General features: G+C 55.8%; 1 protein-coding gene across 3 annotated transcripts in view; it reads right to left on the bottom strand.

Annotated features, from left to right (window-relative positions):
- Positions 1-1,908: 1,908 nt before the first annotated feature.
- CLPB (ClpB family mitochondrial disaggregase) overlaps positions 1,909-26,181 on the bottom strand; it is a 61,475-nt gene continuing 37,202 nt past the window's right edge. Inside the window, exons 6-17 of one of the 3 annotated variants that reach the window (XM_068683900.1) lie at positions 25,496-25,593; positions 22,378-22,492; positions 15,627-15,704; positions 13,425-13,480; positions 10,827-10,871; positions 8,604-8,711; positions 6,628-6,784; positions 6,162-6,236; positions 4,000-4,073; positions 3,481-3,600; positions 2,972-3,076; positions 1,909-2,696 (exon numbers count right to left, since the gene is read on the bottom strand). In XM_068683900.1, coding sequence (XP_068540001.1) covers positions 2,445-2,696; positions 2,972-3,076; positions 3,481-3,600; positions 4,000-4,073; positions 6,162-6,236; positions 6,628-6,784; positions 8,604-8,711; positions 10,827-10,871; positions 13,425-13,480; positions 15,627-15,704; positions 22,378-22,492; positions 25,496-25,593 — 1,283 coding nt within the window. In that variant the 3' untranslated portion in view covers positions 1,909-2,444. Of the gene's footprint in view, positions 2,697-2,971; positions 3,077-3,480; positions 3,601-3,999; positions 4,074-6,161; positions 6,237-6,627; positions 6,785-8,549; positions 8,712-10,826; positions 10,872-13,424; positions 13,481-15,626; positions 15,705-22,377; positions 22,493-25,495; positions 25,594-26,181 lie in introns of all 3 variants that reach the window. The other 2 variants (XM_068683815.1, XM_068683995.1) reach the window with 2 other exon arrangements.

Consider the following 26,181-nt stretch of genomic DNA (forward strand, 5'->3'; position numbering starts at 1 on the left):
CTCTGCGGGATGCACGGCACCAGGGCTCCGTGCCCGTTCTCCCCGCTGTCAGCACGCAGAAATCGGGGTCCCCGTGAAACAGGAGGCACTGCGGGGCCTCAGGGGGTCTCCAGCACCAGCTTTACCCACACCCGTGCTCCGGGAAGGGTCTCAGTGCAAAACCCTCCTGTCCCCGCTGCTCCTCGGTGCCAGCCCCGGCTGCGTTGTGGTGACACCGGGGCTGCACCGAGAGCTCAGCGCGGAGCTGGGTGCAGGGGCTGGAGCTGCTGCAGGGTGGGCAGCGGGGAGGAGACCTCGCGCCGTGCCCTCACCGTCACCAGAAGTGGTGCCCGAGCGAGAACCACGGCTCTGGTGCGTGCCAGCAGCCGGCATCCCATGGCCAGCAGCTGGGCGCACCGTGGGCACCATGAGCACCACGGGCACCGTGGGCACCTTGGGCACCGTGGGCACCACGAGCACCGTGGGCACCATGGGCACCGTGGCTTCGGTTCCCAATCCAGGGCTGCAATTTTGGGCTGCTCGCCCGGTGCTGCGCTCGCCCGGCCGCGGTGCCGCGGGCCCCCGGCCACCGCTGCTTTGTTCCCCGTGACAAAGCCCCGAGTCGGGGCCGCGCCGAGGCCCCTCCGCGCGCTGGAGCTCGCCTGCCCCTAATCGAATTAGGAGCCCGGCACGGGGCTGAAGGCTGGCAGTAATTGAATTTCTCCCGTCACAGCCTGATGTTTCTCCCCTCCAGATCCTGCCTTGGTTTTATTGTTTCTGGGACCGGCTGCAATGGCACATTTATTTGATCTGTCACAGGGAGCCCTTTAACCCTCTGCTGTTTGCTTAGAGGCACGCCAGCTCCTCTCCTCAAACACAATTAAAAACAAATAAAACAATCGGGGAGGGCCCCGCTCACCTCCCCAGCACAGCCTGGGCCGGTGATGCTCCTGCTTGGCGGGGCTTTTGGCTCTCCACTCCTTGGGGTGCTGGTGCAGCATGGCACGGCACGGTTTGGCACGGTTTGGCACGGCACGGAGCAGGATGGCACGGCACAGGGCGATGCAGGACGGCACGGCACGACTTGCCGTGGCACGGCACAGCGTGGCACAGCACAGCCTGGCATAACGTGGCCTGGCAGAGTCGCACGGTGTCACGGAATCGATTTTTCACAGAGGCACGGCGCAGTGGGGCCGGACCCGGTGGGTGTCCCCTGGAGCCTCCGACAGTCCGGGGCGGGCTGGAGGTGTCAGGGCAGCCCCATAAAACTTCCTGCAGCCCCTAAAAAATGAGCGCCAGGGACAAAACAAGCCCATGGACAGGCGGTGTCGTGGTTCTGACGTCTGCCTCAGCAGCTCAGCCCCCAAAAGTTGGGCATCTCACCAGGATGAGCCCCTCCAGCAGCCCCAGGCACCGGTCCTGGCACACCCTGGGACTGAGCGGGCTCCCCAAACCCGCTGCCCCCGCTGGAGCAGGGTGGGTGGGTGCTCCTGGTCCACGTGCGCCGTCCCCGGCAAGCCCGGGGCTCTGCCACCTCCCATCCGTCACTGTCCCCGTGCCCCAGGGCCTGCGACTTATTAATTCCGCAGGGCTATTTCGTTTGATTTCCGCCTGTATTTAATTTCCTCCCCTTCCCAACGTGCCTGGGGCACGTCACCGGCCGGCGGGGTAATCCGTGGTGATGCGGGGAAGGGAGGTGACCTCGGCACCGGGTTCCTCGCCCCATGGGGTGGCCGAGCAGTGACCGAGGCTGTGGGAAGGGTGCTGCTCCTCGTGGTGCTCCTCGTGGTGCTCCTCGTGCCTCCCCGAGGTGAGCAGGACCTGCAGGAGCCCCCCCAGGGCTGTGTCTCTCCCTTCCTCGATCCTATTACCGGGCAATCCCCACCCCGCTCTGCCCGGCCCCCCGCATCCTGCGTGAGAGGCAGAGCATGGCGTGTGCACGGCGCGTTTATTGCAATAAATAACCAGAAGCAGGCGAGGTACAGTCAGAGAGCCTGGTGGCTTTTAAACGAAGCTGTCACACGCTCGGCCCCGTCCTACCCCCGTGCAGCATCAGGCCAAGCCCCCAAAACCAATCCCTGCAGCAATTCCCATCTTCAGGCAGCGACAAAACCCGAGCAGCACCCGTACAGTCAGAAATTCGCTTTTTTGTTTTTAAATACCCCCAGCACCTTCTCTCTTCGGCTGTTTCTGCAGTGAAATCCCCCTGCCCCTCACCCTCGTGTCCCCCCGTGGCTGCACGGCGCCTCGCCAGCCCACAGCCAGAGCCTTCTGTGCCCTCCCAGAGCTTGATGCTGTAGGGCCTGCCTGCCCACGTCCTGCTCCAGAGGAGCAGAGGCAGCAGGAGCAGCTTTGTCCCACCTCACGCTCCTCTGGGACGGATTCCTGCCCTCCTGGACGCGGCCACGGGGCACACTGCGAGCCTGACGGTATTTTATTGCCAACCCGCACAGCCCCGGCGTGCCCTAGAGGAAATAGGTGATGTTTTCTGGGTTCAGAGGTGCCTGGATGTCCAGTTTTCGGGATTTGCTGTCCTTCTCCACGATCTCCAGCCGCAGGGTTGGCATTTTTGATTTCTCCGCGCCGGGGGCTGAGCTGTCTTTGGTTTTTAGCAGCTGTTTGTCCGAGTCCTCCACCGTGATTTTCAGGGTGCAGCCCCTCGGCAGCAGGTCCTGCTCGTAGGCAGCTGCCAGCTGGTTCACAACGCGCCGTTCGACCTGGGGGAGGAAAAAGCAGCTCCTAAAAAACCCCAAAATATCCCCGGGGGAGCCGTGCCGCCCTCCTTCCCACCCCTGGGCAGCGATGTGTCCTCCCCCCAACCCCCAGCATCCTGGCTGCGAGCCCTGCAGCCACATTTTCGTGGGACAGACACAAGCAGCAGCCTCCTGGTGCTCCCCAAGCAGAGCAGGGCTGCGAGGGGAGGCTGTGGGGGCACTGCCCCTGCTCCTGTGCCCCCTGTGGGGCCGAGGCCAGCTTGGTCCTGGTGCTTTACCTCGTGCTTGATGGACCGAGCCCCGTAGTGCAGGTTGTAGCCGTCAGCCAGCACGTCCATCACCTCCCTGTCCCAAAGTAGGGTGATGTTGTGCCTCGCCTTGGCCTGCGGGGGAAGGAGGAGAAGGAAATAAATGTTATTGGGGTGTTTGAGCATCCCCAACACCCCCAATTTCTTCCTCGAGCAGCTGGGAGCCGGGACACCACGGGCAGCACAGGAGGGTGCTGCGTGTCCCTGTGTCTGAGATCGGCTGAGTTCAGCACTGTTGGTGCCCAAAAAGGTTCCAAAATTGCCCCCCTAAATCCTATTTGGCCACCTGGAGCACTCCATGTGCCAAGACATCAGGCATTTGACTGTCCTGCTGACGCATGGAAGACAACTACAGCACAAACACACGCTCATGATGCTTCTGCAACAGCAGGATGAAGGCTTGGACGCAAATTCCTCCTCCTCGTGAAGGAGAAGTTCCCTCTAAAGCATTTCTGTCTGAGGAACGGACTGGATTTTACCTTTTTGGCCCAAAAATTCAGCTCCTTGTTGACGAGCTGGATGAGCTCCGAGTGGCAGAAAGGGAGAAAATAGACGATCTCGTTGATCCTCCCCAGGAACTCATCCCGCCTGAAGTGAGCCTGCGGGGACAAAGGCTGCAGGTCAGGGGTGTCAGGGGGATGGACGGGGTGCCAGGGGGATGGACGGGGTACCAGGGGGACGTGTCACTTCAGGAGGACTTCCCTGATCCAAAAGCTGAGCAGATTGTGGCCCAGGGTGAGTGCAGGACCCCCAAAAACCCCACCCCAGCACTTCCCAGCCCGTGTTCCCCTTCCAGTCTCCTATAACTGCACTACAACAGGAGCAGAGAGATGCTGCTATCTATTTCTGCAAGGCCCTGACCTTGCTTCTGGGTGCCTGAAAATGAACGTGGTGTCACTGATCTCACATCTGGGAGGCAGCTGGTGGGGGGCACGGTGCTTAAACCGAACAAAGCTCAGCACACCCGAAACACGAGCCCTGAAACCAATCCCCCCTACCTTTAAGATGGGGCGAATGACCTTCTCCTTGAACTGCTTGGAGATGGTTATCTTCTCGGTCACCTGTACGTCCTCTGAAAGACACAAGGACACCAGGACACGGGTGAGGGTAGGGGAGGAAGGACACGCAGAGATGCAAGAGGAGGAGCCAGCACAGGAAGATTGCACGGGAAGGTGAGACCCCAAATCTCCCCACGTGCCACAAACCACGTCTGGTGGGTGCTGTGGGGCTCCTGCACCCAATTCCCTGCCATGGCTGTGTGCCCTGTGCACCCTTCAGTGATTTCACTGCTACTTTTGGACAGCAGCAGAGCTCCTGCTCTGCCTCCTCTCAGTGCCTTACACCCCAAGAGCTGTTTCCCAGCAGATTTCGGGTATCAGGAGTCCTCCTCTGGCCCCCTTGAAACCCGCACAGTGGCTGGGCCATGAGAACCAGCCCAGGTTAGGTGGCACAGGGAGCACCCGGGGGTGTTTTGGGGAGGCTGGGGCAGCTTTTTAGGCTCAGAGGACAGCCCGTGGGCCCCTCAGCAAGCAGCAAAACCCACACTCAGCCTGGGGCACAAGCGTGCTTCGGGTTTCGGGACCACTTCCCTCCACTGACTGCAGATGGAGCCAGGGTCTGGCAGCCCTGCTTCTAATCCCAGCTCCAGCCCTGACAGCCAGCTTCAGCGCAGGTTTTACCTTCCTGCAGCCTGTTTCTCTTTGTCTTGACTGCCTCGCTCCTTCCTAAACCTTCAGGCGTGTAACTTTGTGGGCCATTTAACACAAGGGGAGATCCCTCGCGGGAAAGGTGCTCTGGGTAGGAGGCTGTAACGCCGAGCAGTGCAGAAAAAACCCACTGAAGGCTGGATGCCAAGAGCCTTTCCTGCGTTTGCAGCCTTGGTGGAGCTGTGACACTCGCAGCAGTGGCACAGGAGGCTTCCAGGCACGGTGCTGTGTGCTCTGAAGTCCCCCTGCCCCTTCCCCTGGGAGGCTGGGGGGCTCTCAGCACCCATCCCGGCTCATGGGGGGGCTCCAGAGATCCTGGGTGGGGATTTTGCTGTGCCACACGGGGAGGACGAGCAGCGCAGTGGGGTAAATGGAGCTGGGGGTCCTGGGTTATAGGATTCAGCCCCTTTCACATCCCTGAGACACCGAGGGGACTGGGCAGAGCGCTCTGCCCGCGTACGGGGGCCCTGGAAGAGGAGCTGGGGAGGGCAGAGCAGAGCACAGGCAGCGCTGAGGTTTGTCACCTGCAATATTTGCTGCTTTCACTCACACACAGATGGGGAGATAGGGCGGAAGCAGCTCCTTCCCTCTATCTTTCCATTTATCTGCCCAGCCAGGCACTCAGGCTGACCTCCCGGCCGCTGCATCCTGCAGCACCTCCAAGCCAAGGGCTCTGCAAATCGCAAGGAGCTCTGCGAAACTCAATTGAGGCCGGGCTCCTGATCAAAATGCATTTTCTGGCTGTGCTCTCTCGCTGCCTTTCACTCACTGCAGCTGTCTGTCGTACAGTTCCAGAAATTAAAATTCAATGCTTTCCTCATTTAGGAGAAAAGTGCTTGGCATTTTAAAATGTTATTCTTGAAAGTTCAGTTGCAGGCAAGGCTTTGTCCTTTACCTAGTTTGATTGAAGTTTAAAGATTCTGAATTAAGTCAGCTTTGGCATCCGCTTCTCAGAGCAAAAAGGAAGAGACAGTGAGAGAGAAGCTGAAAAATACACTCGATGCCAAAACCCAGCATTTTTTCCTGCTGTCCATGGAGCTGCTGCAGAAAGCTGTGGCTCCTGGCCGCAGCACACACCGCACACCACAGCTTCTCGGGCATTTCCACGGGTGAGCAGAGAAGCCCTGCCTATGTGCAGGAGGGCACAGGCTGCCAGGTACCCCATGGAAGGGAAGAAGGGAACCAAAAGGGTGAGAAAAGTGTGGTTATGGACAGGCACAGCAGCACCCGATGCTGACAGTGCTTCCTCATGCTCCCTGTGCCAGTGTCTGTGCTCAAACCTGTCCCTATTTCGGAGTGAGAGGGGGAAAGCCCCGCTGCAGGCACTGCTGTCTGTCCTTCCTTAGGGCACCGGAGCCCTACTGGTGGCCTCCTGGTGCTACGGGGTTATCACTGCAGGGCTGAGCGTCCAGAGACCCCGTGCCTTCAGCAGGGCTGTCAGAGGCTGCCCTTACCCTGCTCCGTCCTCCCTCTGCGACCTGCTTGGGGACAATTTCCTTCAGGACCCTCGTGTAGGGCTTGTGCTGTCACTAAAAGGCAAAGTAAAATCTATTAAGCTCAGTCCTAATTACCTGTAGCTGAATTAAGAAAGAACTAAACTATTCCTCGTTAATGTGAGCACCTGGAGGAGCCACGGTGTTTCCGAGGAAGCACGTGGAAGGGTCCTGAGAGAAAGAAAAGGATTAGCAGATAAAGGGAAGAGAGCACGGGGTGGGGAGGGCTGAGAGGTGGGCTAGAAAGCCCCAAGCAAAGGCAAATCGCTCAAGGACGTGATCATGAACGATGAATGCTGCAGGGAGGCTTTCAAAGAGGCCTCGTGGTGATGAGGCAAGGTGTTTGATCCCTGCAGCAGGGAGCTGCAGCCTTAGGGAGGAGCTGGGTTCTTTAGGGGTTTGGAGAAGGACGTGCAAAGCCCAGTACCTAAGTTTTCTGCGATCCTCTTCTTGCTTATTTCCACGGCCTCCTGCCTGAGCTGCAGGGCGTGCTGGGCTATCTCGTCGCTCGCCACGTTGGAGGTCATGATGAAGATGGCATCCTTGCAGTCGATGGTCTTCCCCTTGCCGTCTGTCAGCCTGCCCTGCAACAGCACCAAATCAACACGAGCATCAGCGGGTGCCCCAGGACGTTTCCAAAACACGAGGCAAAACATCACAGCCCCCTTGGTCCCCAGAGATTTGGTTCTGATGCTGTCCAAGAGATGCTCAAGGACACGGGCAGGTGCTGGGCTGGCTGCGATGAGAGCTGTGGTATTCACTGGTATTTACTGGCCACAACTGGGTGCTCACCAGAGGGACAGAGGAATCAGCTCAAAGCTCCCCGGGCTGCTGTGGCCGCCTGGGAGCTCCCCCGGTGCTGGGCCAGGCAGGGGCAGTGAGCTTTGTGGTGGTTTGGCAGCACCACGTGGGAGCACAGACTGCTAGGAGCCCTACCGAAAATAAGCCAAGCCAAAATAACCCTGCAGAAATAACTGCTTGGATCTGCCCGTGGAATGAACCAAGCACGGATCCGGGGCAGCAAGAGGTGGCAGAGAGAGAGCATCCCCCTGGGACAGCCCCAACAAACCCAAGGAGGGCTCCTCGTGCACCCAGGGAGCTGCTGAGGGCTGTGGGGTCAGCGCTCCTCCCCCCAAACCTGCCCAGGAACCCTTCAGAAGTACTAGTTCTCTTGATTAATAAAGTAAAAAAAGAGAGAAAAATAAGGAAAAAAATAAGCAGCTCCCCAGGCAGTTTCTTTCCTCGATATGTCTCCAGCAGCAGATATCCAGCACAATGACACAAATCCTTGTTGGGTGCTTGAGATTAACATTTGGGTTATTGCCCTGTCAAGTGCGTGGTACAGGAATTGATTTCACATTTAGCTGCTGCTGTGATGATCTATGCAAGAAAAAATTGTGTTATTAATCCTTAAAAGAAAAACTAAACTCCCCAAAACCTCCCAGCACATCGCTCTGGAGTCCGTTCACCTCTGTGGACAGACTGGGACCTTAAAAATAGAGGGAAAAACTCGCAGAGCTTGCAGCAGGAGATGCAGCACAGCCCCCTTGTGTCCTGGTGTCCCAGGATTGCTCCAGGGACACGCGTTTGTCCCCGACTCCCTCCAGCTCGTGCAAGAGGAGCTGCAGCTGCCCAGGACAGGTGAGAAGCAAAGAGAGAGAGGTGAGAACCAGCATCTGGGGGAGGAAGGCTGGGAGATGACTCACGTGCTGCCTGGAACGCCGTGAATGAACCAACCCCAGCTCCAGAGCAGCAATTAACGAGGCACGGCTCATTATGGCTAAGAAGTGCCCAGGTTGCCGTGCTTTCCTGATGAGGTGGCAGCACCCAACCCGTGCCTGGGTGCTCAGAAAAGGTTTTCCCCGTGCCACCCTGGTGGGCAGCCACAGGGCACTTGGTGTTCCTGCCCTCTGCTGCCCACCTCTGCTGTCACCAGGGTTTTTTAGTGGTATCCTCATGACACAGACTTTGCTCTCGTGCCTTCCCAGCGACACGGGACAATCTGATCCCTGGGCTTCTTGCTCGAGCTCCTGCCCCTCCCATCGCTGGCTTTTTCTCTTCCTGAAGATGTCATTTCTTCCACCACGAGACCTCAGCGTGATGCTGCTTCCCGGCATTACCGTGGCCTGACTGGCTGGCTCACATTTTTTGGAAGTGACTCTTGATTTGGAGCGCTTCCGCCCCGCTCCAGACCTCTCCTGCAGCCGGCCCTCGCACCAACCCCAGGTTTTCTCAAGCTCCAACCCCACGTTTTCTCTAGGGAACCTGCTTTGGCAGGGGGATTGTGCCCAACGATCTCCTGAGGTCCCCTCCAGCCCCTCCAGTTCTGTCACTCTGTGCCAGCCTCACCTCGTCGAACAGCTGCAGCATGATGGTGAGGACGTCTGGGTGGGCTTTGTCCACCTCGTCGAAGAGCACCACGGCGTTCGGGCACTGCCTCAGCTTTTTGGTGAGCTGCCCGCCCTCCTCGTGGCCCACGTAGCCGGGCGGCGAGCCGATGAATTTGGCAACCTAGGAGGAAGGGAAAGGACATGTGAGAGGGGATCCGTGCGCTGCCAGGAGCTGCCCTCACGAGCACGGAGCAGCTCAGCACCCAGACACGGGTGCTCTGTGTTCTTTGTGGCATCTATCGCATGCCAGGTACCCCAAGATCAGCTGAATAAGGCACAATTTGGTGAAAAATTCAGATCAATGATTGCTGGGCAAATGCCTCACACAGGGGTTTAAGCCCCAGAGGCTGCAGGCACAGCCCCTGCTCTTCGAAGCGGTGTCTGAGTGACCCCCCCAGCTCTCAAAGACCCATTTCAATGCCCTTTGGCCCTTTTAAGAGAGAATTTAAGGGACCACAGGTGGTAGGTGGCTTTCCCAGAGCTTGGGCAGCAGCCACAGTGCAAGTATTTGTCCTGCACCCACAGCCAACTTCCTTACTGCTCAGCACCGGGACTTCTAAATGAGGTTCAAAAAGGAGATGGGAGAGTGCTCCTGGCAGCAGAACTGCTTCTGCAGAAATGACAAAGAGATTTTGGTGTTCAGCTTGAAGCAACCTGGCTCTCTGGGTGCACCTGAAGTCCTTCAAGCACACCAAGTTGAAAGGAACACAATTTATCGATCGGTTTGTTGATTCGGGCGGACGCCGGACACGCAAAGCCAGCTGCAGGCTGCTCACCCGGGCAGCAGGTGAAATTCTGGGAGCAAAACCCTTAGAATATTGGTGAGTCCTCGTGGAACAAACTATCTGCCTCTCCTTCACGCAGCACAGCCTGGTGCTGGGTCTGTTGTGGTTTTGTTTTATCGTCGGAGAACACCGAAAGCCTTTCGTGCCGCCGTGCCGGCACAACCGTCCCCTTCTGGTGCTCGGCGGGCTGGCAGGGGAAAGGAGCCCCAACACCTTCACCTCTGCTTCCCAAAATCTGTGCCCACAGCCACCTACCTTTTCTAGGCGGCTCCGTTTGGCCCAGCAATGCAGCCTGGGGACAGCCGTGATGCCCTCGTCCCCTGGAACCGGAGCCGTGCGCTGCTGCAGCCTCCCTGCCCTCTCCCGGGGGCTCTCGGGCAGAGGTGAGGGGGCTCCCGCGGGCTCAGGGACCCTCCAGCAGGAATTAGCTGAAGGCAGCTAATTCATTTCATTTGTTTAGCAGCGCCTGTGGCTACGTGAGGCTCCCCAGGCTCCTTCAAAGGATGCTGTCTCCTGGGCTGACCTCCTGATCCTTGTTTGCTTGAAAAATTTATATTGCTCTGGCTGCAATTCTCTACTTTATTTCTTCCCTCTGCTCTGCCTCTTGTCTTTGTCAGGGCACGGTGTTTTATATCTTACATTTACACCGCCGCTTCCAGCTCCTCTTCCTTTGCACTGAGTCATCACCATGGCTTTATTTTTATGCATTTTTCACTCCTCCAGCGCAGGTCCCCAGCAGAACCGCCGACAAGCCATCTATCAGGCCAGCTGCAGGCAATTCTGAATTTTCTCTTCCCCGTATCTCCTTACTTCCCTGCTTTGGAAACGCACTGTACAAGGGACCTACGCTGCCATCAGAAGAACTTAAATTTACATTTTATTGCAAACCAGATTTATGCAGTCTCAGCTGGGACGTTGCTGCTTTTTGGAGTTGGAGGGGACGGACCTCTCCTGGAGGATTTTGGGCTTGGCCGGGCCAGCAGGAGGTGCTGCTATTGTCAGTGCAAAATCCTCACAGCAGAGCTCGAAAGCTACGTGGGATCGGCCCAGGTCTGTGCCCACAGCCAGCAAAAAAATATAAAATATCCCCTTCTGGTCCATAGTTCCCTGTGCTACTTCTCCTGGGCTCACTGCAGCACCGAACCCCTTCCAGGGGACGTTTCTGCAGATTCGCTGCCGCGCATTCCCTGCTGTGCGTCCTGCACCCGCCTCGGGCACACCAAACTGCCCGTTTTTTGGCAAGGGAACTCAAAAAAGTCCTGGCTGCCCACTGCCACGGCCAGGCCTCCAGCCAGGAGCTCTGCCCGCGCTCAGAGGCAGCGGGAGGCGCTCAGCACCGCCACGGACAGTGATGAAACGCCGGGGAACGGCGGGATTGGCACGATTTGTTTGAATTACCAATTAAACTCAGAACTGCAACCCCTGGAAGTCCAGACAGCCCATTTACTAACCTCGTGCCTCTCCTGGAACTCCGACATGTCCAGTCTGATGAAACCCTGGAAGAGAAATAAATACGTAAAGTGATTTTTGATGAATGTGCCCCCGGTTTCATTACATTTGGAAGGCTTCTCCAGAAGCAGGCAGGTGGCTGAGCACACTTGTGTTCACTTCGTGGCTCCCCAGGACTGCAGGCAGGCAGCGGCCAGATAAATCCACTGCAAATATTAGGACTTCTTCTGAAGGAAGAGGGAAATAGCCAGGAACTGATCCCACTGCCCCTGGCTGAGGTTCATCCAAACACCCTGCTGGTCACCAGGGCTGGGGGCTGAAAGTGGGACTGAAATAGCTCACAGTTTGCTACATAAAATGGATTTTACTGCTGCTGAGACTTTTTTTGAAACAAATCCCACGAAGAACACAATGTAAAAGCAAAACTAAGCGAAACCCCAAATCGTACAGCCCAGGTAAACGAGGTTCATGGACGATCCCCTCAAAGAGACGACGTTACAGAACTCATGATGACCACACAAACTTCTTTTTGCGTTTGGAAAGCTGATTGTTCCCCGCAGCCAAGGCATTTCTGGGCTTGCAGCTGGGTGCTGAAGGAAGGAGCAGAGCAGCTCGACCTTCCAGCAGCCCCCTGGAGACCTTTCCACCAGCACTTCCCCAGCACCCTGTGGGTCTGAGCCCTTTGCTGGTGTGTGGCTCGGCACCAGTGAGACCACCCCAGGCAGCCACCCGGTGCTGCCGGACACCCTCGGGGCTCCAACATTGCCCTCCAAGGACAACGAGAGACCCAGATGATGGATTTACTGGCTGGGGAGAGCCAAGGGAGGTGGGAGGCCAGGCAGACACGGACACCAAGAGCTGGCACCGTGCAGGAGGACGTGTCCGTGCAGCACACGCTGGTTTTGGGGGTGCTCGGTGGTGGTGGTGTGAATTCAGGGCAGTTTGGGCAGCTCAGAGCGACTGAAAGTCTTCATTTCAAACCTGCCCACATATTTTGTTACTCTCTTTCCACCCATTTGTTTTTTATCAGATGGAGTCGACACCAAATTCAACAAAACAAAATATTTCCCCAACTACTGTAGAAATCAACCCTAGGAGAAGTTCTGGTGGAAATCCTTCCCCGGAGAGCACCTCGACCAGTCCATCCTGACACCATCCATCAGCCAAGCCCCGCAGAAGTCACCCGAGGCGGTCAGCGCTCAGAAAGCCACCGGTGCCACCTCCCTGCAGCTGTGTAGGAGCTTCTCCCACCCTCGTGGTGCCCCAGACACGAGGCTCACCACGTCTCCAGGATGTGCCAGGCTCTGCCCTGCTCGCTCTGCGGCGCCTCCATCCCAGCGCTGGCACCACGAGTGCTAAGGCGGGTTGGGTGAGGACGTCAGCGGCTGTCATTACACCACAACCTCTCCATCAGCATGGAAATGAGATGGTTATGGCTTTTTCCTTCTTAATCAGGCGGCTCCTGCTGAGAGCTGCGTCCCCCCGAAGCGCCCAGAAGGGCTGCTGGCCCCTCTTCACGCCGCTCGTTACAGCGCCGGCTGCCGAGCTGATTCATTCCCAATAAAACTCCGATTTGTGCGTGCTATTGAATTAACACAGCATTTAGCGGGGAGCTGATTTTTCTATTTGATGTTTGGCCGGGCGCTGACCAGTTCCAGGTGCGGGAGTTTCGGGTGGAGGTGCCTGAGACCCAGGGACCGGGATTTATTGCTTCGGGAAGGCAATTACAGAAGGACGAGGAAAAGAAACCAGAACAGCCACTTTTACAGCCTTGGTTTCCTTTTGATCTTCCTTCTCCGTGTGTCATTTTCCCGTGTCCATTCTGTGCTGGAGGATGTGGGCAAGAGGAATTAATCTAATATCAGCTTCCAGAGCAGCTCTGCTCGTGTTTCCTCGCGTCCCCGTTTGCACAGCTCTCATCTCTGCGCTTCCCCCAGCCCTCGGAGGAGGAAAGCCAGGAGCTTCTCAGGGCAGGGGATGCTCGGCTGTGAGTCGAGGAGCGCAGCCTTAAGCGCCTGCTGTCTGACAAGGCAGGCACCCCTGAACCAGTCCCCTGCCAAAGGAGATGATTTTAGCCCATCCTAACTGAAAACTGCCCGGTGGATAGCAGACTAAAGCACACAAACAGCCTCTGGTGCTGGAATCCCAAACATTTCGGCGCTAAGAACCCAGGCACGAGGTCATTTCCACCACTTCCACTGCCTGTACTGGACACTGCTACAAATGGTGCACGCAGGGACAAGCAAAATGGATTTTTAAGTTTTCATCCTTTTAACGATTTACGCTGTTATTAGGAACAAAGGCAAAAAAAAACGTGTTCACCGCACAGGGTGTCAACACCCTGCGCAACCTCAAAGAGGGAACACGAGGCTTGGGTAAATTAATTCTGACATTTATGATTCCAGATAGCATTAGTACCACTGACAGGGACACGGGCTGGGAACGCTGCCTTTTAACTCGTCCTCAGCTCACGTGCATGGATCTCACACTGGATTGCCACGAAGTGTGCTGCAACCCAGGAGACCCAGCGTGTCCCAGCACCAAGCGTGTCCCAGCACCGAGCTCTCCGAATGGCAAACAACAAAGCGAGGAGGCGTTACCTTTTTGACATCCTTGTGTATGTACTTGGCTGTCTGTTTGGCCAGCTCTGTCTTTCCTGTGTCAAACAGAAAGAAAAGCCTGGTGTTAGAAGTCAGGGAGGCCGTGCTGCTTGTCCAGCCCCCTGCAAGCGAGCTCAGCGCTGGCTGCTTGGTTTTTAGGAGGTGATCCCTAAATGATGGGCAAAGAGCTGATTTTTTTCTGCAAAAAGATGTGGTTAGAGCAGGTTCTCGCTACCTTTACCCTATTCCAAGTTTCACGTGCAATGGGTTTTGCTCCCTAGATAAAGCATTTCAGGGTAACGTGGCATTCTTGATTTACTTGATCAATGCAAGGCAACTGGCACAAAAATCCAGGACTGCAAACGATCAGGGATGGAGTAAATCAGGTCAGCAGCTCCCGAAAGGCGAGACCCTGTCCTCCCAATCTGTCCATCCAGGTAAAGCTTGGTCCTAGGGGCAGCTCTGCTGCGTTTCAACACCCAGGCTCTGCCAGAGCCAGAAGTGTCCTCCCTGAAGCTTCCCTGCTGCCACCCACTGGCATGTAACCGCTGGGTTTAGCAGGTGGAGCGTTTTGGGGCTGGTTGCAGCTCCTGGAATTAGCAGCAAAGGAGAGAAGCAGCATTCAGCAGGCGGGGGAGATGCTCTGAGTTAACGTTAGCACCTCTTGGTGTGTCTGCAGCCAGCACCCCACCTGCACGGCGTGCGCTTCGTGTTTGCTACACACTGCAAAATAAACACTCGGGCACGTCAGGGCAGAGAGCAGACACATAAACGCCCTAAGCAACTATCTAAGTAAAAAGATCATATCTTAAAAACCAAACTAGCTAAAAAAAAAAAAAAAAAGGCACAATCCTGCATAGCCAGAGGGGCTGCAGCTGCAGGCAGAGCTGTGCTGGTGTTACAGCCGCGGTGCTGTGGGCACGCAGCACCCCCAGCAGCAGCATTACACATCGGCCCCACCCTGGGAACAGCTGCACTCTGTGTGCTGCTGGAGATAAATCTTAGATCCCCGGGATCACTTAATTAGATCACCGCAAATGGGCTGCCAGAATGGAAATGCATCAGGGCTTGGAAGCCTGTCCCAACAGGTACCGACCGCTGCTGCTGCCAGAATTCCTCCTCCCAGTTCGGCTCCGGCTTTGGTGACTTCGTTTGTTGCTGTGTCCTCGAGCCTGATGTGTGAGCATGTAGGTGTATGTGTGTGTGTGTACGCACATATGTATTGTAAATAGATATATATTTGGGTCTTTAAAGTGCTTAACTGCTGGGGGAAGCTGCTGAAACGCGACGGCACATCAGGTGTCTCGGTTTGTAGGCATTTGGTCTTTCAGCTTGCCATTACACCAGATGAAATACCCACCTGATACAACCCAATTTCAAAATCAGCCACTTTGCCTTCTCATTTCTCAAATCAGCTGCTTTGCCTTCTCATTTCAATGCTCATTGTTACGGCAGCAAAAGCAGCCAAAAAACGCTCACGGAAATATGTGCGAGTTGAAGAGCTGACAATTTATATCGCCGAGCCTTCAGACCTGCCATAAGCAGCGCAATGAAGTCTCGAAAACATTTCTTACTGCTTTTCTACTGCTTTATAGCAACTCGTTTAGAGTTAATACTCGGCCTTGCTAGTGCTGTGAGGTGCTTTAACCCCTCCAGCACCGGCATCGTCCCCACCGCCCCGTGAGCCAGCCGGGTGCGGAAGCGCCGGCGTCGTTTCAAATGTCACGGTTTGGTTGCTTTAAATCTGCTTTTTCTTTTTTTTTTTTCCCCGAGTAAAATTCATTTTGCCCATTTCATGAACTGATCAGCTGTCGTGTCGCATTTCATTGTGCTTGTGGAAAAAATATTACCAGTGTCAATACCACTGCGTCACCGCACAGCGATCCCTGCCCGCGTGAGCGGGGCGAGCAGGGAGCTGGTGTGCAGGCAGCACGTTGCTGTTATTACCCCACCCGTGGAGGCATTAAATTCATACTTCTGTTAGGAAAACTGCTCCTTCTCCAGCCTTTAAGGCAGATAGTCCCTTGGGAGGGCTCCTGCAAGGCTGGCACAGCGTCCTCATGTGTTGTTTCCATGGGTGTGCATGTGTCCATGTGTGTGCACATGTGTCCTTGTGTGTCCTCGTGTGCCCACGTGTGTCCTCGTGTGCTCCATCCCATCCCATCCTCTCCTCCTTGCTCCCATCCCTCTCCCTGCTGTTACCTATTCCAGACGATCCCAAGAAGAGGAAGACCAGCGGGTGCTCCTCGTCGTACCAGCCATTTTCCTTCCTCCGAATGGCTGCATTTAAACACAACAAAAACAGAAGCGGGGGGAGAAGGCATATAAATCAATGCCACAAAAGCAAGTATAATTATCACTAAGTATACACTATGTTTTACTGCTCTCTACCCACTCAAAGTCCTCGCTGCCATTAGTGCTATCTAATTTGATTAGCCAGCAAAGGCCCCAGAGACACCTAATCAGGTTAGCATGGATTTGGAAGGCTGCCCAGAGCAGATTTCGGATAAAGTTTTCCAGGATGTGCACTCAGCGTTGCCAGGGAGACGGCGAGGAGGGGGGGACGGGGAGGAACGGGGAGGGCTTGCAGGGGAGGGTGCAGGCGGCGCGCTGGGTTTCCAGCTCACCAGTGCGACCTTTCTGCGAAAAAGGCAGGTTTGGGGAAGTTTTTTTGCATTATTCCTCGCATGCAAATAAAAAGAGCGGTGTTGAATTGAATGGAGGCGAGGTGTGGCTTGCAAGGGAGAGCCTCCAGTTGTCTTGGTGAGCATCTGGAAAAGCAGTTTCGAAGGGCATCCTGGTTCAGATAGCCACGGAAAATTTTACAAAAAGCAAAGGGGAGGTTGGGAGCTGAAACACACGTTTTTCTCCCCAAATTTTACCACCACAGCCCTCGGGATACGCAGAGATTTGGCTCGCAGAGCGTGCGGCACCTCCTGCCCGTCCCACTGGCAGCCTCAGAGTTGGGGACACGGCCACCAAACCAGTAAAATCACTGCACCAGACCTCAGCGAGACCAGGAACAGGATTTAAAACCCAAAGGGACAAGCAGGCACTGCTGCTGGGCTGCATCTGGCCCCAAACGCCCACCCGAAATCACCCCGAGCCCCTTGCTGGCCGGGAGGTGAGCAGCCCCTAGCAGCTGAACACCAGTAGCAGCCCAGGGCTGGACTGGAGCTTGTAACTGGTTGTTGTTTGGTGCTGGGAGGTGCTCGGAGCAGCTTCAGATCTGTGCCCAAACCTCACCAAAGATGGGGGATGAACCTCCTGGATGAACCAAGCGCGTACTGCGGTCAGGAGGGACCCACAAAAAGTGCCACAGCCCCAGCAGGGACACGATTTGGTGGCTCCGGTGACACGCGGCAGCCCCGAGCCCGTGCAGGCAGCCCAGGGGCACTGCAGGATGCTGCTCGGGGGGAGAGGCAGAATCCCACCGAGCCCCCCCCCTGGTTTATCAGCATTATTTACACGCGGCCTCTGCTGCAGCTCTTCCGAAGAGTTATTCTTGCCGTATCGATTGCCTTGAGCTTTGTAAAGCCTCGTGCTGTTTTGTAAGAAGCTGCAGCAGCCAGAATTGTGTGGTGGTACACAGGAGGAGGTGGTACACACAAGCTGTGTTTCCAGCACCGAGCTGGGAGAGAGCCCAAAGCTGTGGCACAGCTGGATGGAAGCGGGGCACGACGTGGGCAAGACACCAGAGGTACAGCCTGAGTTATTTGGTGGTTTTCACTGAAAAATTCAGCCCAGGATGAGAACGTGCCCTGGGACCTCAGCTTTGGACTGAGTGTGTCCTGGTCCCGCAGCCCCAGGACTCCAGCTGCCCGTGTGTCCCCAGAGCGGGGACGTTGTGGAGTTTTGTCCCTTTGGAGCTGGCAGGAGTGCACCCAGATAAATGGGTTGTGCTGAAACTCAAGCTGAGAAAGAGAGAAAGGGAGCCCATGAAAAAACTCTGCTTGGTTGGGTAAGGGAAAAGAAGTGCAGACTGCTCCGTGCTGTGTCCACGTCTCAGGAGTGTGGGCAGCAGAGCCGGGGAGGCTGCAAGCCGACAAGACCTGGCGAGGATCAGGAGAGGAAGCACAAAGCCTGGAGCGAGGCTGAAAACACCAAGGAAAAATCAATCTCCTGAGGTTAACAACGAGAGGTTTTGAGGATTGACCTGACCACAGTCATTAAGCATCTCCACAAGAAAGCACCCGGGTCTACTCATCTAGCAGACAAAATTAGCGCGCTCCAGGGGCTGGAGCGAGATGAATCCCGAGTAGGCAGAGCACAGAGCGAGTTTTAATAACGGAGGTGATTACCCAGCAGAGCAGGAGCGTGCCTGGATCCCTAACGACCTGCGGGGCACGGAGGGGACCCACCGGGCACCGTGGCTCAGCCTGAAGCTTTGAGCTCACCCCAGCTCTGTGCAGGGGACCAGGGTGAGCACCCCCTGGTTCCTAAGCCCCAGGGGCACCCAGCAGGACATGCTTGGACAGTGCCAGCCGTAGAAATTCGTCCCCAATGCCACGTGGACTTGCCCGTGTATGCCCGGACACGATCTGGATGCATTATCCAGGGCTTCAGCCGTGCTAATAAGTCCTGACTCCTGTCAAGGCTTAATTAGCTCGGGCGCAGAGCCAGGCTGCAGGGCTGGACTCCATCCGGACGCGGCTCACCTCCAGCCTGCCCCGGGTGTCTCGGTGGCTGTGCGGGTGCAGGAGTGCACGGCGGGGACGTCCCCTGCACCGGGCATGTCAGGGGAAGGGCAAAAGCAGAGAGGATGCCCTAAGGAGAGGGGCAACAGCCACCTGGTGGGGGTCCCAGGGGCAGATGAGGTCTGGGCACATCCAGCGTGTCCCAGCCCTGCCCTTCCCGGCCGGGCGCACGTGCTCCCTCCTTGTCCTTTATCACAGCAAACGGGAGGTCAAATACCAGGGGTAGGCATTTTTTTTTTGTTGTTTTAAATTGATGGGGAATAACACGCCCGCCGACAATTTGTGCAGCTATTTCAGCTAAGATAATAAAGGCAATAAACTTTTGCTTCGGGGCACGGACTGACCACTTGCGGGGTCAGCACGTTCAGCGGTCCGAAGGCGGCGAGGTTAAGTGCTGTCTGTTCTCAGCCTCCTCTGCAGCAGGGCACGGCGCTTTATGGCTGAACGCTCAGGCTCAGCCACGGCAGCTCCGGTGATATAAACCACGCCATAAAACCCTGCCATAAAGCGAGAGCTGGTGATTCAGTTCGGGGGCTCGGCTGGAAGGTGCTGATCGCCGTTGTCTGCAGGGGGTCGGTTAGATCGGCGGGGCGAGGAGGTGTAAAACCCCTTCTGTAAGCAGCCTGGAAGTTATGACATATTCGAGCACACAGACAGGGAAAAACTGCAAGATTTTGGTTAACTACAGAGAGGGAACACTGCGGCCCCAGGCCTCACAGCCACGGTTGTGGGCAGCTCTCCACCTCCGAGCCCTAAGGTTGGCCGCTGCGCAGTTCGGCTTCAGCAGGAGGGAAAAAAGATGCTATTTTAGGGCAAAGCTGCTATTTTAGGGCAAAGCCGCTATTTTAGGGCAAAGCAGGACATCGGTGCCGGTCTGAAGGGATGAAGACCTCAGGCAGAGTGAAGAAAGCCCACGGGAATGCTCCTTTCCCCACGGCTGGTACCAGCAGCAGGGGCTGCATGCTGTTCAGAAGGCTGCGGTGTGCCTGCTGCCGAGCAGAAATAAAGAAATAACAGGAAAGAGGCAGGTCGCGCCGCTTTGCCGAAATCTCATGAGGAAATTCAGCCCCCACGTCCAGGCGAAGAGGCTGAGGATGACGCCCGGGCCTCCTTCTCTGGAGCCATTTGCAGCGTGGCCGCAGTGCTTCCACTTTATTTCGGACATCTGTAACGGCGTAACCGTAGCGCTGTGTCTCCGAGAGGCCCTTCAGCTCGCTATTGAACTGATAAATTCACTGTATTACTTTACACAAATCAATACCCTAGCAGTTATCAGGGGTTGATGTGACCGAAATTGGTTTCAGCCAATTTGTGAGTGTAATAAATGTCCATTTATCAAATCAATTCATTCGCCGGTGCTTCGCGCACCGCCCGGGCTCAGGGTGCCACGGGGGGCGATGCCTCCGGGTCCGTACCCACCGCGGGACCCCGCGTCCCCTGGCTGTGCCCCCGCGGGGAGGAGGAAGAGGAGGAGGAAGAGGAGGAGGAAGAGGAGGAGGAAGAGGAGGCACGGGACTGCTCACCTCGGTGTAACAGGTGCCTGCGCACGCTGAAATGAGGGACGTGTACCCTTCTCCTTCCTCTCTCCTTTTTGGCTTCAGGAAGAGACCCGATGCACATTGCTTCAACCCGAAAGGACGGGAAAATCAGTGCTGGAAGGGTGTTCTGCAACCCCACCTCTACCTGCCCACGGCCTGGCAAGTGCTCTCTCTAAACCAGAGGCATTCTTCCTCCATCATATTTTGGATACGCAGTTTCACCCCGCTGCCTCCGCATATCCGAGGGAACCAGCAAAGAGCTGAGCAGATTCGGAGTACAATAATTGCTGAGAGTGCCCTGGAAACACAACCGTAAGCCCTTCAGCTGCTCATCTGCATGGAGCAGTTGTAACGTCCAGGCTCCTGTCAACTCCCAGGATTATGGGAACGACCTGCCCATGGATTTTTCCTGATTTTGGGAAAATTGTGTTAAGGACAGGACAGTGCCCAGGGGGTGCAGGCAGCACGAGCATCCTGCTGCAGCCTCTGTGCGCTGCTGCCACCCCGACCCATGGAGCAAACCCCAAGCTCCTGCCCCTTTGTATTCGGGGCTGAGCCTCTCTGGAGCCTGTTTGGATTATGCACGGAGTGCTGGATTAAATCAGATTATTCAATTATGGCAGTGGTTATAAATTAAACATATCAGCTGGCCTTGGTAAATCTGGGGACGTTGGCGAGCGCCAACGGGAGGCACGTGGAGTCCACGAAGTGGCAGCAAAAAACAGCTGGGAAGAAAAAAAATTACACGGAGAGATAGGAAGCGCTTGAAAGAAAAAGTGATGTCTCTAAATTCACCCTTCCTGAAGGAAACCAGCCAAAACGGGGCAGAAGGGAAGGGGGGAGGAGGGGACGGAGACTCTCCTGCTACCTTTTGGTCCTGATATCCTGAGGCTGCGGGGGTATCAAGCACATTCCCTATAATTCAATAAGAGAAACCTCCATAAAGGCAGCCACTTTAATGCGCAGAAACACCACCTGTGTCAGAAGCAGGCACTACCCATTAATCAAAGCCTCCCAATTAGCCCGTCCCGCTGCCCCCAGGCGCAGCCGCTCTGCGAACACAGAGGGTGGCTGTTGTGTTCGCAGCAGCGCTGGCTTTTTTGCTCTTTCGAGGGCTCTGAGATCACCCAGGGCTCGGCTTTGTTAACGAGGCTGGAGTGGTCGCTGTGCTCCTGACGGCGCAGCGCTCGCTGACCTCAACCCCCTTACCTCACCCGCCGGTGCTCGGGCACTGAGCTGGGATGCTGGAGGAATTATTCACGGTGTTCAGGGCCGTGATGTCCCCACGGTGCTGCAGTGCCCAGGGTGACACGCGCGAGGCTGCACCCACGGGTGACCACAAGGAAAAAGCCCCCCCGCAGCCCACACGGGGTTTGGGGAGAGACAAAACGGCGCTCGCTAGGCGAAGTGACAGCCAGAACGCTTCCCCCTCTGCTCTACAGATGCCCAACACCCTTTGGTCTCAATGTATTTAATTGATTAGCATAACGAGGTTAGGCTCAGAGCGATGTCTGCGCTCATCTGAGACGCGAGGCTGCTGTTTGGGCCTGTTTGCCTAAAAGCTGCTCTGGTTTTTCCCCCGGCTGGGCTGACAGCAAACACCGCCGGTCCCTCCAAACCTCACCGCGTGCTGTATGCTTGCAGCACAGCCACAAGAGGCCAGGCTCCTCATTTACTCACCCCGTTTATTTCATTTTTAGCAGGGAAAACTCGGAATTCGAAGCACAGGAAAAACACCTCGAGAAAAAGGGAGAGAAAAAGGCACCGGCACCCTCGCTTGGGAACGTGGCCCAGGAGTGGGAGTCGGTGCAGAGAAGGGAACACCGGGAGATTAAATCACTCCTGGCCAGAGGTAAGGGATGTAAGTCACCCAGCTTTAAAGCACAGGCTGGTGGTGTGCCCCGTGTGCTGATCCTGCTCCTGGTGGGGGACGGTGATGTGCCCCCAGGGCTCTCGGACTGAGCAGGGACACGCTGCTGACAACAGTTTTGCTTTAGTGTTATCGTCAGTATTTACCGAGCAACACCCCCAGAAGGATGGAGGTGGGAAGAGCTCCTGGTTGCAAATTGTTGGATGTGGGGGGTGCAGAGCGGGGCAATACCCCTCTGTTTGTCCTCCTGATGGTTTCTGCACTCTGCTGGCAGGACACGGGGCTAAAATGGCCTTTGAGGTGATGGCCAGGGAAGTGTGACCGAGCTACGTGCTTGTATTTTGCGTGGAGCCCGGTCCCACATCTGTAAGGAACACAGAAAGGTTCCCCGAGCAGGCTGTGTGCGAGGTGTTTATGCACACAGAGCTGTACCGAACTGCTCGTGAATTATTAATGAACAACATTCTTAAGACAAATGGTCCTGGGAAAAAGATGTTGAAGTGTCGTGGTGTTCAGGCACCGTATTTCAGCCAGCAGCTGACTGCAGATGCTAACGGTGAGCGGCGCAACCCCTGGAGGCCAGCTGCAACCCCTGGGCCACCCTGCTTAGTGCGGGGAGAAATCATCCTGAAGGGAAGGGCTCGGACTCCGTGCCTCAGAAAGCATCCAGCAGCCCCTCTTGTGATGAGGAACAAGCTCTTTCCCAGCCAGAAAATGCCCGCAGGACCTCCCCAGCCTCAGTGGGCTGCTGAGATCTGCTGGGGGGCAGCTGGGATCATGGCTCGAGGTGGTAGCACGCTCGCCGAGGAGCAGAAGCTGCAGGAGAGCAGAGCAGTGAGTGATCCTACCTGCTCCCACCGTGGCTATCGCGCTCTCCTGCCCGATGATGTGCTCCTTCAGCCGCTGCTCCAGCGGAAACCTCCGGCGCTCCTCGATCTCCCTGCGGCGCTGCTCCTCCTGGAACTGAGAGAGGGAAGGAGAGAGGTTGGCACCTGGCACTTTTCTGGGCAACAAGAGCAAAAACTGGTACTGCGACTGCAAAGAGCTGTGTGGTTGTGTGTCCGACGGACAGACAGACAGACAGATTGCTGCTCCTGGTCTCCGGGATGCAGCCTGGGCTTGGCAGGAGGCAGCAGCAGCCTGAGAGGCAGCAAGAGGGAATTGTTGAGTCTGTGGGCAGTAGGACAGAGCGGGGTGAGCTTTGAGGGCAGCAGCTGGAAGCCTCGCAGCTGAGAAGCTGAGGAGGGAACCAGACTGCAGCGCTCCCGGGACAGCGATCCGGAGGGAACTGGGATCCTTCTCAAATTTCCTACCGAGCTGTTAACCCGTTGGGGACTTGTTTATTCTGAAAAGCAAAGCCTGAACTGTTCCTCCTGCATTAGTTTCCTACCTGCCAGCACCTCCTGTTCAAACAACACCCCCGAGCGGGACGAGGAGCACTGCAGTGCCCTGTTCTGCACCACGGGGATGTCAGACACCGGGAGCACTGCAAGGAGCTCTCACCTCGGGGTGTTTGCCTCCTTCCACCTCCAGCTCAGCAGGAAGCACAAGCACATCTCAGATGCACAGGGACAGGACCCTGGCAGACGCCCGGAGCGGGGGCAGGTCTAACAGCGCAGTGCATTTCTAGAGGAAAGAGGACAAATCCCAAAGCCCCTTTGCATCTTTAGAACGTGCTGCAAAGCTTCCTGCTGAGCTCCTTTCTCCATCAGGGCCAGAGGTGGCTTCTGGTCCATGGCCTCTCCTCGGGGAAATCTCTGCTCTGGGTAGAGCTGTCCCACGGAGCCACGCTGAGTGACGGGCACAGCACCCAGAGCCCACAGGGTCTGCAGAGCGAGGAACTTTTTGTATGAACATGGTCACATCAGTTAAACCATCTCACCTCCCCTTCTTTCTTTCTTTCTTTCTTTTGCTGCACAGTCACAGTGTTTTTCCCAAGCTTTCCCACTAGTTTTCTGCTCAGGATGTGTCCTGGAGAAGCCTGCTGCTGCCCCGTGCCACCACGGCTCCGGTGTCCCCGTGCCAGCAGCAGCCTCGTGTGCCAGCGGCTGTGGGCAACACTGAGCAGAGGAAACTTCACAGAAAAAAGCAGCTTGCACTAGAACCTAAATGTTCGTTTGCTTTCAAAGCTCCCCCAAAGGCTATCGGATGCGGTGAAGCAGACACGAGGTGCAGCTCAGGGAGTCCTCACAGCACGGCCTGCCAGAAGGGAGCAGGGGGAAAGGGCAGCGAGGTGCTCGTCCGGGCTCATCCCTTTCTTAAAAACCCTTCAGCAGCCACTGACAGAGAGAGGAATTCCCTCTGGGTGGCCAGGTTGGGACTGTAAGGACTGTACATTCCCTGAGTGTGACACTCAGAGCAGAGGGATGGGGTGGGAGGACGCTGCTGAGTTCTGGTGGCTGAAAAGCAAAAGTGACCGACGCGCTCCAGAGCTGAGCTTTAGCTACGGCACCGAGGGGAAGGAAAATTTTGAGGAAATCATCTTTGAGGAAAGCTTGAGAAGTCACCAAACATAAATTTCAGCCCCTGACACTCAGCCGGGTGTGTTGGGGAGCAGCAACTGAATGGGCAAAGGAAGAACCCGAACCACTGAGATCAGTCTGCAAGCCTTCGTCCTGGGGCTGCTCTCATGCCAGGTGCACACAGAAGAGAGTTTCAAGGGCTTCTCCCTTCCTCTCAGCCCTGTAATACACACGACAGCTTATTCAGACTTCACCTGCAGCGTTCAGCAACGTGAGCCAGCTCAGGAGCCCTCGATACCCTCGATACCTCGATACCAGCAAGCGTGGTCTAGCACAGGGAAGGCGCGCACGGAGTTCTTTTAGAAGGATAAAGGAACTCAAAAATAAATTAAAAATACATATGAAAACTCCTTGTTATTCTGTCACCGGGATATGTAAATAAAATCTATGGGATGTGCCCATCCAGTAATAGTTCTGCCAATTCATTCTCCAGCAGTGATTAAAATGAGCAATAAATTCTCAAAGACTCTCGGTGGAGCGCAGAGACTGGGGTGGATGCAGCTCTCGGAGCACCGCATCCCCCCCAGCTGAATATTCATCACGAGCTGCCTTGACTGTCTTTTGTTTTATATACAAGCCCAATCATCTTCATCGGGAGCATCTCTACAGATATATTTCCTTTCTCCCCTTCATCTATTAGTTAAGCATAAAAACCAAAGCAGCTTTTCAAGCTGTTTGGGGCGGGTTTTCTTGCCGGGGCTGGACCCCAGAGACTCTTTAGCCAGCAGATAATTCCTCCTCCCTCCTCCTGCAACGATCCCACATACTTTATTCTCAACTTCCCTTCCTAAAAACTTGCTTGGGGAGCTGCCCCAGCGAGCACAGCTCACCAGAAGCCGTCAGCTCTGCAGCCACTTTCCCTGCTCTGATCCAGCACGGAAAGCACAGGGGAAGGAGCGCCGAGCTCCACGCTACAGACACAAGTTTTCTGGCTGGGGAACGTGGCTTTGAATTAAGACTCAGACAATGATTTTCCTAGGCAAGCACAGGCTGTCCAGCTGATGTGACTGCCTGGCAGATTACTTCTTGATGGTATCTGCTAAACGCAGCAATCGCCAGAGTTTAAATTCCCTTCATCTTCCACGCATGGGCGAGTTTTTAAGCTCAGGTTTCCAACAGGCGAGTTCAAATTCCACGCCTGTAGAGCAAAATCTGAGTTTGTTTTTCCAGGAATTTCCAGGAATTTCAGAAAATAATGTAAAAGAATACCCCGATTTTACTGGATTTTTGCTGAGGGCTTTCAGGACAGAAACTTCTTTTCTTTCAGAACTTCTTTTCTTTCTCCTTTCTGCATCATGACATCAATTTACACAGACTTCTTCCAAAGCAGCATGACCCCGTGGAGGTGTGCTGAGGCAGTCCTTCACCACAGGCACCCCACCTCCTTGAAAATTGTTCTTATAGTGGAAAAAGAACGAGCAAGTCACCTGTAACTTGGGCTCACCTTCGTCTCTGATGCTCTCAGGAGGTTCATGATCTCCCCTTCGCGGGCGTAGTCCAGGGGCGTGTGTCCCATTTCGTTCTTCTGCAGGGGGTTGGCACCTGGGGGCAGGAGGAAATGAAAAAGGTGAGGGGAGGAGAGTTCAGCCTCGGTGCAGAACAAGCACGAGGCGCATCTTGGGCTCCCCGTGCTGCTCCGAGTCCCCTCCTAACCTCTGCTCCAGAGGGTACCAGGATCAGAAGGGGACAACGTACACCCAGTGGTTATGTGTGGCTGCGCAGGGAACAAGAAAAGGGACTGTCACCCCAACAACTGGCCTGGTGGGGAAGAGCTGCTGCTGGGGACGAGAGCACAGTCACCAGAGGAAAATACAGCCTGAAAAAAGTGCCTGCCACCGGTCCCAGGGGAGCCAAATGGGCCCATGGCAGCTTCAATTGGCTGCGCCCTCTGCTCTGTTATTCCAGGCTGGAGCTGGAGGTGGCTGTGGGCTGAGCAGCTGCCACCGTGAGCTTTGGGGGAAAAATCCCTCTCTTATTTAGAAATAAAATTAAAAAAAAAGCCAACAAATCCCAAAGATTGAACTGCTGCGGGGAGTTTTGAAGCAGCCGAAGTCACCCAGCCTTGAGGAGAGCTGCTCGTGGTGCTGGGCACAGCTGGCCTGCAGCCTGAGAACTAGAGGGGTGATGGTG

This window comes from Anas acuta, chromosome 1 (assembly GCF_963932015.1).
Source record: "Anas acuta chromosome 1, bAnaAcu1.1, whole genome shotgun sequence".
NCBI lineage: Eukaryota > Metazoa > Chordata > Aves > Anseriformes > Anatidae > Anas > Anas acuta.